The sequence below is a fragment of the Sesamum indicum genome, linkage group LG2 (genome assembly GCF_026168435.1).
Source record: "Sesamum indicum cultivar Baizhima isolate 11 linkage group LG2, ASM2616843v1, whole genome shotgun sequence".
Lineage (NCBI taxonomy): Eukaryota > Viridiplantae > Streptophyta > Magnoliopsida > Lamiales > Pedaliaceae > Sesamum > Sesamum indicum.
The window spans coordinates 14,954,854-14,973,909 of record NC_142658.1 but is presented as its reverse complement, the minus strand read 5'-3'; the positions used below and the strand labels follow the sequence as shown (position 1 = coordinate 14,973,909).

The following is a 19,056-nucleotide window of genomic DNA, read 5'->3' as shown; positions in this document are numbered from 1 at the left end:
AAATTATGCTACGGTTGCTAAAGAAGTTCTTGCAATTGTTAAATGTGTTTTAAAATTTCAAGATGATTTACTTAATCAAGAATTCACTATTAGGACAGATTGTTCTGCTGCTAAATTTATGTTTAATAAAGATTTTAAACATGATGTTTCTAAACAAATGTTTGCTAGATGGCAAGCACATCTTGCCCCATTTAATTTCTCCATTGAATATATTAAAGGAGAGACAAATAGTCTCCCTGATTTCCTTTCAAGAGAATATATTGATGGAAATAAATCTGGATGAATTTGATAATGAAATATTTAGAGGAATGAATATTTCCTCAACAATTCCAAATGGTTGGATTGAAGAAATGGTCATAGGAGAAAGATATTTTATGGATGGAGTTCATTGGCCTATTTACCATTGGAAATTTTGGGACGAACCAATTGAATATAAGACAAGATTAAAAAGAATTCAAAAAATAATCAGAAAACGAATTAATAAAGTCAAGGAAGTAATTTCTGATATTCTCACACAATTCCCAGATGCAAATGTCACTGCAGAAAATCGTATGAAACAACTTTGGATAGCAAATTTGCTATACCATCAGCAAATTGCTGGTCTTTATGCGGGCTAATGAATCATCTTTGTTTTTCAGGAATGCTCCCCCAAAGGGGAAGAGGAAGAAATTCCTCCTCTAATCAGAGAGGAGGTAGGTTCCGAGCCGGTGATATTGTCAGGCATGGGAATAGAGCCTTAGTAAGAGAAAATATTTCAGGAATAGGAAAATTTAATAACATCCCTGAAGAAGAGAATGAACTCTTCAAACAGTTCCTTGAATTTAAAAAGGAACATAAGAAATTAACGACTGATGAATCATCAGCCTCTTATGCAAAAATGTTGCAGGAAGATGAAGATGAATTGGTTAATTACAAATTTAGCGAACACCACGAGATAATTATACTCCTTGAAAATGATGACTTGAGGTGGGAAAATGACCCATGGTACCTAATGAAGAGGTATCTTAATGTAGCATCTTTTCCAGCAGGGTCCTATAAGCCTAGGGCACATTACGAATATATCCTTAAGGCTACCCAAAGTGTTGAAATTAATCACACATTTTCTAGCAATGGGAAGGAGTTCAATTATTCCAAAGCAGTAATCAAAAAATTCATCACTGCTGTTGAATGGGGAATTAACCCCTTAGGGGAAAAAGAATACTTTCACTCAGAGTTAAAAAATACAATAAAATTTAACTACTGGGATTATGTTGAGGCGTTCAATAAGGCTTTCCTCTATGAAAATTATAAAAGAAAACATACATGGTTTTTCAAAATTTGTCCACTAGTTTTTCAACAAGAGATACCAAATTGGGTATACCAATGGTGGATAAGCTTCGGCCCATCAATTACTATTCTTCCTGAAATCTTCCAGGAATATTATACAGAATGGCTAAATTATTCGCCGAAAATAATACAAGCAGAAAAATCAAGGAAATGGATAGAAGGAATGGCTTCACTCTATTTTTTCACTGAATTCTCTATCCCGTGGATCTGGAAATGGCTGCCAGAGGTAGGAATTACCCTACAGAAAATCCCTTGCATAAAAAGGAGGTTTTGTTCGAAATTCTGGAACAAGCTAATGCAAATTGATCCCGAGACCAAGAAATACTATGGTCAAGAGATCATCAATGAGATGGAGGAAAAATTGCAGGAATATAAAGTTCTTGCAGAAAAGGAAGAGAATCAGGCTCCTAATCCTTTTGAGCATATCTCCCAGAGAATTCTGAATAAGAAGGGGGTAATCACTAAAAATCAGATGATTGAGGAATACCTCAAACAAATGGAAAATGATTTGAAAAAGAATCTTTCGGGAATTGCTTCTCCCATGGAGACCTCAAGCAAAAATGGGGAAAATAAATTTTCTTGTCTCGCTGGGGAAGCTCAAAATCCATTTGAAGAATCTTCTCAAGAAGAATTCCTTGACAATCTTTTTAAAGGAATCCAGGAGACACTTAAAGGAAAATCAAAAATGGACATTTCAGAATCATCTGAAGACAAAGAAGATCACAAGCAGTCGGGATCAGAGTCGGAAGGAAGTAGCTTCTCCAGACTCATGAAGAAATGAACTGACAGCATGGCAAGTCAACAAAAATTGACCGAATGACACGTGTCGAAAATGAGAGGACACTTGGCGAAAATGAGAGGACACTTGGCAGATGGAGGCCATGCGGACGTGAAGAATTGATTTCAAGTCCGAACCCACTGGTTATAAATAGAACCTTCTCCCCCCTTTTTCTGTAAGCCCTCGGAAGCCTTCATGTGCTGAAGCTGAGGCATTTTCCACTTGTAATTTCTTTCCTTTCCCTTAGTTATAAAAACTTTCTATTTGGCATAAGAAGAAGCCACCTGTAAGTTTTCTTATTTAAATTTTTGCATTCGTTATTTCCATTCCTGTTTCTGTTTTTGTTAGCCTAATGCAAGGCTAAGTTGCTGCTGCTGAATTATCCAAGTATAACAGAGATAGCATGGCTATATGTATATATATATATATATAAAAAAAAAAGAGTATTTTTCATTACTAATAAACATAAGGAGAAACTGAGAGAACTTAATGATAAGGCTCTCTGGGTCGTCGGTTTAAATTATGAGTATGAATGAGGTCGGCCTTGCCATCGCTGCCCGGTTTTGCCAATTTTTGGCGTTGATTTGGGGCTTTAGTGTGGTATTTTCTGACCAAAATTCATACCTATTAGTTTAAACCTATGTAAAAGGTTCCCAACTCAGCCTTTCCTTATGGTACTCGTTTCTCTTTATATTTATTGTAATAAAAAATATTCTTTCTTGCATTCCGCCTACATGGTCGGTTCTTCCTACCGCCTCATGGCCGGATTTAAATTTTTTTATTATTTTCTTCGATCCCCCATGACCGAAGGTCATGGCTATAAGGCCGGATTTAAATTTTTTTATTATTTTCTTCGATCCCACTTTAATCATTTCAATCACATTCTTTATTACTTTACCTCCACAATGGGAACAAACACATATGGGTTCATATTTTTGTAATCTTAACTAGTAATTGATAATCAATTTTATGTGAAGCATATTTAGAATATTTAGGATTAATCTAATATCCTACAATATAAGTAATAAAGGGTGCAATTGTTCTTTTACAATGGAGTACAAATATTTGTCAATTCATACTTTTATACATAAGTATATATAAATTAATGAAAATTTGAAAACTCTCAACATTATTTTTGTTGAGTGATCACAAATATATAATGAGTATGCCTGAAAAATATAATTTATAAACAAAATTGATCAGAAAAAATCAAGAAACAAATATTGTAAAGTAAATATACTCATCAAGTGCACGTATACATGGCGTTTATTTTATTTTGAAGTTTGATCGAATTACCTAATCTTTATCATTTGGATATTCTCTGCACGCATGATTTATTATCTCTATTATACTTTCATCATCATAGAAAAAACCAAGTTAATGATTAATTAATATATTATAAACTTAAAAAAAATTTAAGTTTATTATATATCCTATCACTCTCTAATATTATATTAAAAAAAATAAGATATGTAATCTCTTTTCTAATCTTACAAAAGACTATTTACACATGTTTACATAGCGGCCGTACTTGTAGACCACCAAAAATTATTGTTACATAATTATACTATATATAATTACAAAGCATCGTGAGAATACTAAAATTATAAGCATTATGGAGAAATATCAAGAAGTGTGTGCCTTCATATATTGGAATTACATGTATTCCTCTTACTCTAAACAAATAATGAAACAACTTTTTTTTATATATATAAAAAAAGAAAAAAAGAAATCACAAAAGTTCAACGAGCGTCGTCAAAATGCCAGACAAGGCGTAAAGTTTCGTTGGGGCAACGCTGCAAGGAGAGGCTACAAACCCTCATATCAATGGCAGTTTGATTGTTCCTATAATAGAGTTTAAGGGCTTCGACATAGTCGATTGGTAGTTTGCCAGTCCACTCATATGCATACCCCATCAGACGAAACATGTCTTTGCACAACACCGCATTCGATTCTTCCCCTCGTGATGAAAAAGGGCCCCGTGGGTATGGAAATAGACTTTTCTGCTTCAGACACCACATCCATAGCTTCACCATCCCTTCATGGGGTTTATTATAATTGTTTTTATCGCCATCTCCATCGCCGCCTGCAGATGTCCACGGTGGGGAAAATGGGAGAAATCCAATGACCACGACTATGATGGTGACGGTGATTGCGGCCATCAACCAGAATGTTGCAGCCCGCGTGCTGGTTCCCATGCCTGAATGTAGAGGGACGTTCTTTGAGTTAGAATAAGTGATATGTACTGCACTGTTATTTATAGAGGAATTTGTTAGACAATCGTACCATTGCAAGACTTGTAATTTGATAAGGACTCTCATCGATACCTATACCAATATATCTATATTGCAAAACGATTTTTGATTAAATTGATTTAATTCTGACCAAATTCTCGATTCTAAGAATTTTGAATTATTTAATTGCAACAAAAAAAATTATTAGCTACTTTTATATTTCTTATTTCTAAAATAATTTATTTAATCCCTTAATCTGTTCAAGAATTTATGTGTATCCCTTAATTCATGCAGAGTAGTTGCAAGAGGTAAAAGATCCAAAAATAAAAATAAGAATAAAATCTCTTATTTAAATCTTCTTTAGGTAAATCTTATTTTTGTGATACAATTTTCTTTAAAAAGGAAAAAAACATATAATTCATTTATTAGCAAGTGATTCCATTTTAGCTTCTTAATTAGTTCACTTCAAAACATAATATATCAATTAATTAAGTAGAGTTTTAACGTAAATAAAATTTCATGTTACCATGAGTTATATTATCATTTGTTTGCAATTTACAATAGACAGCGCAATAATTCTTTGGAATAATACGCTATTCTCTCCTGAAATTTAGTGTAATTATACATAAATTCTTTGTAGTATGAGAAATTATATCTACCACCCCTAATTATAAATTCATTAAATCATAAGGTTTGCTTTTGTCTAACAAATAAGTCCCTATTTTGTTGAAAATCACTAAATTTGTTGATATTAACAAAAAAACTTAATGAAAATTAATATTTACCCTTGATTGACTTAAAACTGACTTATTGCATGTCAAACAATTTGTTAGGGAAAAATATTATTTTAATTTTCTAAGTATGCCTAATTTTAATTTTAGTCCGATAATTATGTCCATTTTTATTTAGGTCTAGTAACTTACTGAAATCACTTACTTTTAGTCCTCTGGCAGATTTTAGGACAATTTTACCCCTATGCAACTTTTGAAAGACAGTTTTAGTTCATATGCACATAGGGGTAAAATTGTCCGAAAATCAGCCAAAGAACTAAAAGTAAACAATTTCATAAGTTAATAGACCTAAATAAAAATGGACATAGTTATCGGACTAAAATAATACTTTTTTCCAATTTGTTATTGACTAACTACCCTTATAAAGGTGAAAATATACATCCTCACATGTATTAACGGATGAAAACATATGAGGATAATTTGATTATAAAAAAAATTATTTGACTTGTTATGTTCTAGTAAAACATATCCGAAAGACCATTATAAATATCGTTACAAATATAATATATTTTTAAATATTTTTTATGGAGGAAATAAAAGGTGTTACTCATGCTTTTTTTATTCTTAATTGCTGAAACCATTTAAAAAAAAATTATATCACATGGTAATAGGATAAGATCTTTTACTTAATGTATTTTAATACTAATATTTTGATTTCGCTGAAAACATATTAATTGAAAGTAAATATATACAATATCTAAAACTGATAAAATATAATAATATTCTATTATTATTTTTAATAAGTTGAGTAATAAATTCAGCAAAGAATTTAATAATGTTTTTTGTATAAATAAATTTGCATTATAACTAAATATAATAATATTGTCATTAAAATATGAAATATATACCATATTGCCGTCACATATGATGATGACTTGTATTCTAATAAGGTTTAAAGAACATAGTTTCATATCTATGAAATTCATCACTGAGGAATATCTCAATCTAGACCGTCCCCTAAGAGTCATAACGCCGCGTGAAAGTTTCATTCCGGCGTTGCTGCTGCAAGGAGAGGCGGCGAATATGGTCATCCACGGCAGCTTGGTTCTTGCCGTACAGCAATCGAAGGGCTTCGAGATAGTCGCTTGGTAGTATGCCACTAGAGTCATATGCATACCCCATGGCGCGAAAGATGTCTCTGCAGTACCAGGCCGTGGAACGTTCCTCCTCCGAAGAGAAGGGGCCCCGTGGGAACGGCATTATGTCCGCCTCAGACACCATAACACCGTGTTCACGTAGGGGTCATCGCTTTCATCGCCGCCTGCAGATGTGGCGATGGACGCTGGGGAGAATTGGAGAAATCTGGTGATGATGATGATGATGGTGAGGGTGATTGTGGCCGTCAACCAGAACATTGCAGTACGCGTGCTGACTCCCATGCCTCAACATATATCGACCAAGTTTGAGTTAGAATAAGTGATAATGCATGCTATGTATATACTGTTATTTATAGAGGAATTTGTTAGATAATCGTAAGATTTCAGCACTTATAATTTGATAAGGACTCTTATTATGTCAGACATGAATAGAATCAGAATCCCAGTTGTGGAAAACATTTTAGAAGAGTTTTGTGCTAATAGAATTCTTAAAATATGAACTACTGTATTGGGATATAGATATTAACAAGATATGTGCATAAATCGACTGGTGACTGATTCGTAAAATAGTTCCATTAAACCAATTTACGTGCAAGGTAATCTAAGGGTGTAAACGAGCACAAGTCGAGCTTGATCATTTTGAGTTGGCTCTCGAGCTCAAACCATATATATGAGCTTGAGCTCGAGTCGAAACTCGAGTTTTCAACAAACTTAATAAAATTATACAATTATAAATAAATAAAATTGTAAAAAAAATATTAAATATATGGTACAATATCTTAATTTACTGTTATACATAGGAACAATTACACTTTTGGTGCCATAGGCTGGGGAGGTCAACACATTTAATCCTACGCTTTATGAAATTACAAATTTAGTCCCAAAATTGGGCATTTTTGACACATTTGGTCCCATATAACATTTTCCGTCAAAAAACTAACTCACACGCATGTGACGTGCGTGTGTCATTAGTGGGACTCTTTGGAGGGAAGCGTGAAATTAAATGCGTAATTTCATAAAACGTGGGATTAAATATGGCAATCCCTCCAACTTATGGGACCAAAAATATGTAATTTTACCTAAAACTAATTATATAATAGTTTTTTTAATTTTATCAATTGTGATAGTTTAAGATTGGATTTTTGAAAGAGTAAGGTGAAACGTGAGGTCACTGAGGCTAGATATATAATATTATTATAAAATATGAAAAATATATATAAAAAAATAGTTATTCGAAGAACTGTATCAATCGAAATAACTATTTTTTCTTTAGAAAAACAATAAAAATCAAACTGAAAAAATAATCAAAAATCGATTTAATTTTTGGTACGAACCAAAAATTCAATTCGGCCGGTAGATAAATTAAATTTTGAACACCCCTAGTTACTTGTAAACGACATGCAATATGCTTTTCGAGAGAGTAAAGGACCCTAAAATATTTTTCAGAAAAAACTTAACACCTTTAGAAGAAATCCTAAATGAGGAAATATTGTATGTACTTTCTGCCTATTAAAGCCTACATAAGAAAACTAAATGGACGCAAATTAAGGTTGTAAAAACCCTATGTGATGTACAATTTTCTTCATAAAGAAAATGCAGCAAGACATATCGCTCAAACAGCAGAATTACACTTTGGTCCCAGAAGTTAGGGAGCGTTGACATATTTAGCCCCATGCTTTCTAGTATTACACATTTAGTTCCACGCTTTCCTCCAAAGAGTCCCACTAACGTGCATGTGCCCCTAATATTTTGATAGAAAATGTCATTTGGGACCAAATATCTCAATTCTCAATTTTGGGGACTAAATTGGTAATCTCAAAAGGTATGGGACTAAATGTGTCAACCCCTAACCTGTGGGACTAAAAAGTGTAACTTTGACTTGTAAATATAAACTACAAATTAGTTTAGTAGTAAATAATTATTAAAGTATAGAAAATAGATATGTAAATCAAATTTTGACTTGAGTTTATAAGTAATAAAATAGATTACATACTATGTATCTTGGTATAAATATATACTCACAAATAAATATAAAAAATTATAAGTTAATTGTTAAGACTTATTAATTTAAAAAAATATAAGAAATTATAAATGGATATCGAAATCTAATATAAAATTTATATGTGTCATATTAAAACTTACTAAATTGCTGATTATGCTTGTTTTTGTACATAAATTAAATATATAAATAAAAACACCATAGTTTATTATTATTTAAAATTAAAACATAAGATATTGATTAATTTAAATATAGAATTGATACAGTATCAAATATGAAGTTAAATATATATAAATTATAAAAGTAAAAAGATATATACTAACTAAATAAAAATGAAAACAGCTCAAATCATGAGCTTATTATGAACAGAATATTTTGAGCTCGACTCTGACTGAATACCAACAACCTCATGACATGTTTCAAAGTCAGTCTTGCTCTAATCTATATAATAACATATATGCAATTAAACATTGAGGCTATTTAAATAAGTAGAGTGTATTGGTGTACTTGGACACGCTCTATATACGAATTTTATTTTGCCATTTAAGTGAATATTTTTCATTTTTATTTAATTTAAATGTGTATATATGAGTATTTAGCATTATAGTCAAGATTTCTAAGATAAATTAGTTAGTAGTATAATTTAAGATGTCAAATGTAAAATAAATTATTGATTCTTTTAATTTTAGATCTTGAATTTTTTTATCATTTCATATTAACGTCAATCATCGTGGCATTTAAAGTTTGAATTACCTAAAGTTTTATTTATTTATTTATTTTCTCAAAAAATAATCTTGATTGCTTTGAGTCCCATATTCGAATAGTGTCTGTCAATTTTATTTTATCATTTGAATTATTTTTATATCCGATTTAAATTTAGATAAGTAGATTATTCTTTATATTTATTTAAAAATTCAAAATAAAAAGATATACTTGTATATTTTATACTTTGTGAATTCCTCTATTTTGAATATAAAAGTAATCATTATCAAACTGTTTTTATATTAAAATATGAATTACTTATTATTTGATTTAATTTTTAGAATACAATTCTGGCACGGCTACCAACTAGTTGTTCAATGATAAATGAATGGCAGTACGATCTATTATCCTAAAATATTTATGAGAATGGATGATGACTTAATACCCCAAAATAGCCATCAATTTTAGTATTTAAAGCCCAAATATATTTAGGTATCCATTAACTACAAATTATTTTTTTAATAAATCAATCGACTAAATTTTTTTAATATTTAAAAAATAACAGTATATAATCATTGATTTACATATTTTATTTATATTAAATTATAAAAATTTTGTCTTCTAGGAGACACACCAATGATTTGAGAATTAACATTTCATTGTGGAGATATTGGGTTCAAAATCTATCGGCAATATGTGTGAGTGAGTGGGTACATACGTGAGTTAAAAAAACAAAAGAAAAAACAAATTATGCAAACCTTTGATGAAATATGCTAAAATTTTTCATATTAATTTAATAATTACTCAATTTAATTTTATTTTCAAATGAAACAAAACTTAACTTGACATTTAAAAAATAAAAGAATATGGAGAAAAATAATTGAGTTAATTTGAGTAATATGAAATAAATAAAATTTATTTAAACTCAAATTGTTAAAATTTATCAAAACAAAATTGAATGTAAATGCAAAATTCAAATAATGCGTAAGAGATCTAAATGAAAGCTAAATATAATATACATAATCTCCAACTTTTACATTTTCATTTTTATTTTTAACTTGTCTCAATTTGAAAAATTAATTAATATTATCGAATCTTTTATTTTAAATAAGTTTAAGATTCTTATTTAGAATTTTGTTAATATCACTCCGTCATTTGGGAATCAAATTCATTCTTTGAATTTCAATGATAATCAATTTGCACCTACCAAAATTTAAATAATTAACATTATTTTATCGACTAACAAGTCATAAAAATCCATCAATAAGTTAATTTCACAACATACGTTATTTGACTTAAATGTAAATTTAAAACTCGAGAACTTTTATTTTTTAAACATATTGTAAAAGGAAAAAAATAAATGAATCTCAAATACGTAAAACCCAACCTCTACCCAACTCTTTTGATATAATTTGAATAAGACCCTCTATGGGTATCTCAAAGGATACTATATTTATAGGGTATGAAAAAATTAGGATGGATATTTGTAGGGTCCAAATTCGAGGCCGGGTAGATCAAACACCCACCCGCCCATTAACAGGCCTAATTAACAGTCCACATTTGGGAACTACTGGTAAATAGACCCGACTTTAGAAGAACGCATGTAACTAATACTGGGTTCATTTGGGTAGCCATCACTGAGCTTAAAATCTAGGAAATGTGAGATGCAGCCAGCTAACTTTCGCCAGGAACAATCCTTCTTCACCCTATATCTCCACTAAGAAATGACCATAAATATTCTGCAGAACATCCCAATCACTCTAATATGTATTTAACAAAATGAAAATGTTTCAATTAGTCCATATGGCAGTATATAATGTGGTACAACTGATGTATCCGAACACACGAGCATATACACATAATCTGAGCAGGGATCACAAACCAAGTAATGGCACATTGCATAGCTGAACATCTGAGTCCGTCTGCCAGAAGTACTCTCGCGCTGCCCAGCTCAATTCAGTATATAGCAATTGCCTGAGAGGATAAGTGGCGAATGAATGACAGAAGTCCATACCTTAATTCATAGGGCAAAGAGCTGGTTTTTATGACTAAAAACAAAATCCGGCCAAGATACAAAAAGACAATTCAAGTCACATGCAAAATACTCCACTGATGATCTGGCAACTACATTCAGAATCCAGAGGAACTCAACCCAGAAACTGATATTCCACTATTTCCCGCAGAATGAGAAATCTTGTTGCGAGAGTAAAGGAAGAGGCATTATGACTTTTTAAATGGAAGTTCAAACTCAGAGCAAAGACAGATACTCAACCAACACGTTTGAGGTGTCCCTCATTGAATCCAAGAACTCTTATTACCTGAACTCACGAATATGTCAAAAAACTGCTTCACTAAATTTTGCTCCGACTTCTATGCTCAGGGACTGTCCCCAGATCTTTCCCTCAAAACGTCCAGATGCTTAAAATTCCCATAATCACATATGTTTCATCATCTTTACATCTGTGTCGATAAAATCAAGCACTAAAATCATTAACGTACAAAAGGTAGCAGAATAGCTCCATTACAATATTAAATTACGGTGAGTATGGAACTATGGATTCAAGTGACAAAAAGATCTCTAGAAAATATTCGAAGTATATGCACAATTTCATCAATAAACTCAAAGAATAGAAAAGATTGCTTTACAATAGAGACTAAAATTTCAAGAAACAGTTTGAGCTTACTGTTGACGTATGTTTCAGCTTTTTACTTCTATTCCTGCACTCATTCGGCTGGCAACTAGTGCTACTAAAATCTTGCAACGGATGATATTTCACCGATGCCAGCTGTTCCTTAGCTTCATCAAGCCTTCTTTTTTCTACTCGCTGCAATTGAACACAAAGCAACACTTAGATATTCTGAAAACAGTAAACTAATGTATTTGGAGAACATATTATAAGTAAATTCATATATGGTCTCACAAGTGCTTTATCAAACCCTGCAATCTGTTGTTTGCAAAGGCTAATCTCCATCTCAAGAGCACTGATCCGAAAGTCAACAGGCACATTGCTTTGCTGAATCATCTGTCTTTGTCTGCCCCGGATAATCTCTGGCTGCCAAACGTTCAATGCAACAGAAGCTTGCCTGACAGCATCACAAGTATAAAATCACTAGCAGGTGAACATCAATGAAAAAGGATAATTACATTTTACAATAGTTTAAAGGAAAAAGAGCAGAAGTTTACAGATAAAAGAAAATCAAACCAAAATGCAATATGCTAACTAGAGCTAAAAGCAAATCAAATGCAAGTATGGTGCAGCATTTGGTATTGCAACCTTGTTTTGAATACAGAAAACTACTTGAGTCAGTTAACATATTCTCCAGGAATTCCAACTTCATGATCAAACCTTCTTACATAAACTCCAAATTAAATTGCATACATGCACCAAAACAACTTTGTTTCCGAGTACTTCGCAGCAAATACTCCCCCACTTCTCAAAACATTGGGGAGAAATATCATACAAATAATAACAATACTGCATCATTCTGTTCTTGTCAGCAACATGAAACTCAAACAGCTCTACTAGACATCACAAATAGCATTTCAAAAAAACACAAAACAGATAATGCATGCTACAAGCTAGTAAACAACTCAACACAAAGCTTCATTACCTGACCTTGTGAATATTCAGCAACTCAGCAACTGAGGTATTCATTTTCTCTTTCTCCACTGAGGTCTGAAGCTCTATCTCCTGAATTTTCCTCAGACGCTCAGCTATTTCACTCTCAATTCGTAGAACAACTCTCCTATGAGCTAGCCGCTTTTGTTCTCTGTCCTTCTCATACCTGTCATATTTTTGGAAACGGTTCAGTTCATCTTATTTAACCCTTTCAGTTATAGAACCAATAAAAGGTCATACTTTTCGCATTAACAGGCACAGAAGAATCCCTTTTTATGGAATTACCAAATAATTGCTAGTTTTCATCAATTACTGCGAATATAATCTTTCCAGTCAGTTTGAGTTATTTCCTCAAACATTCAATCAGGAACTGGTATGCATAACAGAGATAAATTCAGACATCACACAATCACAAGCATCATCATTTCAAAAGAAGAACCTCAGCAATTTTACTACTCATCCACGCTTAGCGGGCAACAAGGGAAGAAATAAATCTCCTACCAGCTTTTTCAATTCCAAAAAACATAAAGCCCACAAACAGATGAACCTCATAGTTTTACCCTTGAACCTAATTCTAACAATACAATTACCAAAGAAACAGATGAACCTCATAGTTTTACCCTTGAACCTAATTCTAACAATACAATTACCAAAGAAATACAGGCGAAAAGAGAACCAAATTACCTGATTCTGTAGAGGCTTTTAAAATTGACATTTGCAGCTGAAGACGAGGTAAAATTATTATCTCTAATGGTACTAGTGCTATTATAATTATTCTTTAAAAAATTCAAATCCCTTGCCGACGACGGAAAATCGGACAGAAGAAGACGCGACCAAAGAGAATCGTCGGCGGCAAGACGGTGGAGGCGGCGGCAGGCGATGGAGAGGCAGCAAAGGTTCTTGTGATCTAGCGTTTTGGTCTGAATTCCGAGTTCCATTATTCTCGTCCACAGCTCGTCCGGAAGCACCGACATTCTGTTCTACCTCTTGTAGCTCCGATAATTGAAGTCTCTCTATCCCAGCTGCAATAGAAGGCATTCATTGGGCTCTCCAGATGTGGGCCGAGGCCACGGCACATATTGGGCTGTGTGAAATTGAATATTGTGATTTCTCTCTCAGGCTGCGGCCCAGTATCTAAATTGGGCTCTTTCATTTACATTTTACACAGATACAATTTTTTCATCTAATTCATTTTTTTAATAATTTTATTTCCTTAAAAAATATAATTTTATTTTTTGGGAATCAACGTATTTTAAATTTTGTAAAAATCAATAAAAATTTACTCAATATTTAGTGAATTACCAAGAAATTTTTTCTAGTGTAAATTGTCTTAATGAAAATTTAATTAACTCCTCGTTTGTTTTCATTTCCAAAAGGTCATTTTTAATTTTAAATTATTGTAAATTGTGAGGTCATGTTTGTTTGAACTTGTCTTTGTAGGAGAAACATAAATTTCGTCACGTCTTTCTATATAAAAACATATTATAAAATATAACGTGTTTTTGTAAAAAAACAAAAAAAAAATCGCAAAGTATCCTAATCCAGACAGAACACCACTTGAAAATACTAAAATTGAAAATTAAGAATGAAAACAAAACCAAACAATATATATTACTAGTGATCTATCGATAGATTGGCAAGAAAAAACACCACCTAAAAATTATCTAACTATTATTCTCTTATTAATTTAAAATAATTATAGAGGAAAGGGAACTAGGCAAGTCTGCTGCCATCTATTAAATCCAAAATAGCCTAATCAAGCACAAGACTATCCAATTTTAGTTTTGATGACTCTTCTCCATTCACAAGCATCTTGAGACCAGCTTTTAGCTCTGGTATTCCTTCTCCCAGAACAGCACAAACTGGGAAAATAGGGGCACCAGGTACCCTTTGTCTTAATTCTTCATACACTTCTTCTGCCCCTGTCTCATCAATTTTGTTTGCCACCACTAATGATGGCCGGTCAGAGAGGCCCAAGCGATAGAACTCTAGCTCCAACATCAAATCTTTCAGTTGTTCCCAAGGGGGTATACCCTTTCTACCATCTATTGCTGCAGCTAAATCTACAACATAAGCCAAGACCTTCGTTCGTTCAATGTGACGCAAAAAAGCATGTCCTAGGCCTCGATTTTCATGTGCTCCCCTTATAAGCCCTGGGATGTCGGCCACAGTAATGGAAATATCGTCATAATTTAAGTTCCCGAGATTAGGCCTTAAAGTAGTGAAGGCATAATGGCCAACTACAGGTTTAGCCCTTGATAATGCGCCAAGAAGTGTGCTTTTACCAGCATTTGGCATCCCCACAAGGCCCACATCAGCAATACTCTTGAGTTCCAGTAATAGAACGGCCTCAGAACCAGGTAAGCCGACATTAAGTGCTGCATGATCGTCATCATCAGAAACTTCTACATTTGAGTCAGTATCTCCGCAAATCTTAGAACCTTTTGCAGTATGTAAGTTGCCCAAGCCACCATCACCTCCTTGAGCAACAGTTATTCGTTGGCCAGGCTCTGTTAATTCAGCAAAATTGTATTGTATTTGCTCAGTATCTTCCAAATCTTCCTCACACTCTGGTCCAGACATACTCATCTGGTCGTCCAAATCCTCCCACTCGCTATAGCCTTGTGCCTTGTGAAAGCAATGAGCTTTTGGTTCATTTTGGGATTTATTTCTAGAAGATCGAGGAGAAACTTCAAACTGTGAAGCAGGAGCTGGTGCTTTTAAGGTTTCTTTACTTGAAGGAGCAGGGTATTCACCACAAATTTCTGTCTTCTCCATCTTCCCACTTCTGGCAGCAGGAGATTGTTGAGAAGATTCGGGAGAACCACAATCAAGTGTACCAGGAATGTCCCAAGGATCCAAGGGCACAGAAGACTTTGTCTCAACTGAAGAGGGAAGTTCACCTTCTAGAAGATGAATAACAGTACCAACAGGTACTAAAACAACCTATCATATAAACATGTTCATCAGTCACTCAAAACTAATTATACACTAGAGAGAGACTGAAGCTGAAATCTGACAAGATGCGCTCATATGAACTAAAGTAAAACCTTGTCAGCTCCTCTGCTTCCTATCATGTTCTTGGGAGCCCCATGCCCTCCTCTCTTTGCATTCTGGCAATCTCATAACTGTTAGTTGGAAGCTTTTATGCAGCACAAGTGCAATACACTGACATATGCTATCCTCAAAGATGAAAACAAGCAGGGACATAAAATATCAAAGGAGAATCAGAGAAAGGGTAACCCACAACATGGTGTTGCACACTGCTGAAGTCCCAAACTGATGTGGAACATTCTAGGATCACATCACCACCTCTTCCACCATTCCCACCTGTAATATGCCACAAATCAAATTAAGGAGGTGACATGTAAGGACTGTGTAGCAAATAAAAATAATACTCATCTGCTACTTGATTCAAGTAAAGGTGAATAAAACCAATAACTGGTTTGGTTTATTATTCCAGAGACTATAAGAAAGGTTGGTGAGCTCAATCTGAAGCAACAGAAAAGGTGTATTATGTTAAAAAAAAAAAAAAAGGGTAATCTAGCCTGTCCTTTTAAATATCAATCTTCCTGCAGTCTGCAACAATCTCACTGTATCTATAATACCAAACCTTCATATACTCAAGTTCAAAGAAAGAAAAATGACTACACTCTTACTCATTTTCATTTTATTATTTAAAGTGATTGGGCGCTCGAGCAGAAAGAACAAAGGGTGATTCCAACAGGTTAAAGAAACAACTGTCAAGTAGATGAAAAACATAACAGTAGTGAAAATTTCATCACTGCAACTCCAGGAGAATAAGGACCTACCATCAGGTCTACCACGGCGGTCATGACGGCTGCGATGAAAGCTGGAACAACCATTTCCTCCATCACCTCCTTTAGCCCATAGCCTGAATCGATCTATCATCCTGCGCTCCTACATCAGAACAGAGGCAAGAGTCTAAATAAAGACTAAATAGTGAATTAAAAAAATTAGTTATGTAAAGAGGAAACACTGGAAGTTAGTAGCGTCTCGAGGTGATTTCAGATGTATGTGAGACCACACCATGCATACACAGAGAAGTGAGAAAGAATTAACCTAGTTACCTGCAATGGTGCCATTTTTCGTTTCTTGTAAGAAATGTCTGTATACGAGCAGGATGGAGAAAGCCATTGCGAACTTGAGAATTTTGTAACAGCATCAAAGCATTTCACAGTATTTCTGCTCCTTAACCACATCCCTTTTCAATATCTCGTCATTCAGAAGTTCCCGATCTTTTGCGTTCTGGAGCAAAGGGACATGTGTATCAGTAGATATCAAGTTTCCACATGCCAAGTAATTTGACAGAAATGATATTCCATTCAACCCTCTAGTTCAAAGGCAAAGTCTGCTTAAGTAACATATGCCACAGGCCTCACAAGTTACCAACTTATAGCTTGAGTTGTATTAGCAAGTTCATTGTAGTACATTGTCTGAAACTACAAGGTGGGAAAAAGGGGATGCAAACATGTTGTAGTAGGATTTTTAGAAAGCAAAGGTAGAAGCAACATATCTCCAAGGAAAAAGGATGAATCATTTTTAGGATCCTTGTATCACCTTGACATGAAAAGAGACAAGTAATATAAATGCATGCTTTGTAAATGCAGTCATGTCAACTGACGAATAGATAACTATTCTGAAAACCAAATGCAGAACCAGACAAGGTGTGGAATAGGTCTCGGACATACTAAGCCTTATATTTTCATTTGAGTTTTGTACTTAAAAAAATTTGACCTTTTCTACCACATGTCAAATGCATAACCTCCAACTCTAACATAAGAAAATGACATCATCCCCCACAATTTTACATTATTCCCTCTAACACAAACGAGTGTGTCTTCAATTTACTTTAGGCAGTATAATTTAAAAACGTATATTTTCACAAAGCTGTAGCTTGTTGATATGAAATCGGTAGCATCCCTTGATTGACGATGCATCTACAAGTTACGTTAACTCGACATGTATAACATGAGGACACACATCATACCCCATCTAATAGAGAGAGTTCCATTCACTTGGATCTTAAACTGATACAAAAGGTATATGCAATCAACCATATAGACCAACGACCATACAAATACGAGAATTCTGTCACCGGGTGTGAAGACAAAAGTTAGAGAAACGCTTTACAAAAACATGGCCTGAAGAAATAGTCCCTCAATTTCATATCCAGTAGTTCGGTGAGTATTTCTCAATACAAGCAGTAATCCTGAATACATACAGCTTAACTCATTAACACTTGACATCAATGAATAGTACATCAATGGCATTCACACATTCCATCGAACAGTTAACATGCATCAAACAGCAGGGACAGCGTTCACCCCTCAACTTCCAACTCTATATTATCAGGCCCGGAGAGTCAGTCATGTTGAACAGAATAACCAGTAAGCTGCCGGAAGACCAAGAGAAGATAAAGGAAAACTCAATACTTACAGTTAAACAAAAGAATCACTTGGAGCTTAACGGTGGGTCGCCAGGCATCAGCCAAAGGCTTGTACTGGAAAAGGCTTCAGCTCTCAGGCGATGCTGCAGCTTCTTGACGGAATCAATGGTGTTGGGTTCAACGGTCGACGGAGTTCAGGCGTCGAAGGTTTGGGCTTATTTTAAAGGGTAAGATACACTTTGGGCTTCACCTATTCTTAGGGTGAAATTATTTAAAAAATACGAAAAAAAAATATTAGAGAATTGATGTTATTGGAAAAGTTATAAAAATCTAAATAGCCCGCGTCTTGTAAACGCAGTGTCATAATTTTGATTTTAAAAAAAAAAATTATATTACCGCAGTAATAAACCGTGGTGATATATTAAAAATAAAAAAAATAATAATAAAATAAGCCACGCGGTCACTAGTTAATTTAATAAAAAAAAAGTAGTTAATTTAATTAAAAACAAATCATGCTAAGAATTTTAGCTGAAATAAAAAAAAATATTGTGAAAAATTTAATTATTCGAATCTCTGTGAAATATTGACGAAAATGAGTAAACTTGGTTTCGTTGAAATCGTCAGGATGAGAGGATTCAAGCAGCAATGGTCTTAGGACGTGATTCGTCCTGACGGCGGAGAAACGACCACAAACAATTTCAGCGCAAACGTTGACGGTAGAAATATTCAAATTTTCAAATTTCAACAAATACTTGATAAAATTGAGCAAGACTGGTCTCATTGGAATCGTTTGGACGAGATGATTCAAACGGCACGGTGGTCTCAGACTATGATTCATTCTGACGGCGGAGAAACAGCTGCAAACAACTTCTGCACAAATTTCCGAAGGAAAAATCTTCATATCTTCAAAAATCTGCGCAAAGTTGTTTGCCGTTGTTTCTCCGCCGTTGGAATGAATCACGGTCTGAGACCACCGCCTTTCGGATCCTCTCGTCCAGATGATTCCAAAGAGACCATTCTTGCTCAATTTTCATCAAGTATTTATTGAGATCTGAAAATTTAAAGTATTTCCGCCGTCAATATTTGCATTGAAGTTGTT

At 33.7% G+C, this 19,056-nt stretch overlaps 2 protein-coding genes across 3 annotated transcripts; both read right to left on the bottom strand.

Moving 5' to 3' along the window:
• Positions 1-10,664: 10,664 nt before the first annotated feature.
• Positions 10,665-13,563, bottom strand: LOC105155726 (F-box family protein). Its single transcript, XM_011071646.3, has 6 exons — positions 13,232-13,563; positions 12,540-12,713; positions 11,849-12,011; positions 11,612-11,752; positions 11,246-11,387; positions 10,665-10,901 (listed from the first exon to the last, which is right to left on the bottom strand). The coding sequence occupies exons 1-5, from the start codon at positions 13,519-13,521 to the stop codon at positions 11,382-11,384; spliced, it is 774 nt and encodes a 257-aa protein (XP_011069948.1). The 5' UTR covers positions 13,522-13,563; the 3' UTR covers positions 10,665-10,901; positions 11,246-11,381.
• Positions 13,564-14,133: 570 nt separating this feature from the next.
• Positions 14,134-18,244, bottom strand: LOC105155723 (GTP-binding protein Obg/CgtA). Of its 2 annotated transcripts, none has more exons than XM_011071645.3 (6): positions 18,008-18,244; positions 16,639-16,816; positions 16,360-16,460; positions 15,795-15,877; positions 15,598-15,660; positions 14,134-15,493 (listed from the first exon to the last, which is right to left on the bottom strand). In XM_011071645.3, the coding sequence occupies exons 2-6, from the start codon at positions 16,731-16,733 to the stop codon at positions 14,300-14,302; spliced, it is 1,536 nt and encodes a 511-aa protein (XP_011069947.1). In that variant the 5' UTR covers positions 16,734-16,816; positions 18,008-18,244; the 3' UTR covers positions 14,134-14,299. The 2 variants fall into 2 exon arrangements, with proteins under 2 accessions (XP_011069947.1, XP_011069946.1); XM_011071644.3 differs by having other exon boundaries at positions 16,360-16,468; positions 18,008-18,242.
• Positions 18,245-19,056: the final 812 nt, after the last annotated feature.

Excerpts from the sequence above, each read along its gene's own strand:
- LOC105155726 (XM_011071646.3), bottom strand. The coding sequence starts at position 13,521 with ATGTCGGTGCTTCCGGACGAGCTGTGGACGAGAATAATGGAACTCGGA. Across the intron at positions 12,012-12,539 it reads CTGAATATTCACAAGGTCAG|GCAAGCTTCTGTTGCATTGA; the intron begins GTAATGAAGCTT and ends TGATGCTGTCAG. Across the intron at positions 11,753-11,848 it reads CAGGGTTTGATAAAGCACTT|CGAGTAGAAAAAAGAAGGCT; the intron begins GTGAGACCATAT and ends GTTCAATTGCAG.
- LOC105155723 (XM_011071644.3), bottom strand. The coding sequence starts at position 16,770 with ATGTGGTTAAGGAGCAGAAATACTGTGAAATGCTTTGATGCTGTTACA. Across the intron at positions 15,661-15,794 it reads GCAGTGTGCAACACCATGTT|AATGCAAAGAGAGGAGGGCA; the intron begins GTGGGTTACCCT and ends TGAGATTGCCAG. Across the intron at positions 15,494-15,597 it reads GAAGCAGAGGAGCTGACAAG|GTTGTTTTAGTACCTGTTGG; the intron begins GTTTTACTTTAG and ends TTTATATGATAG.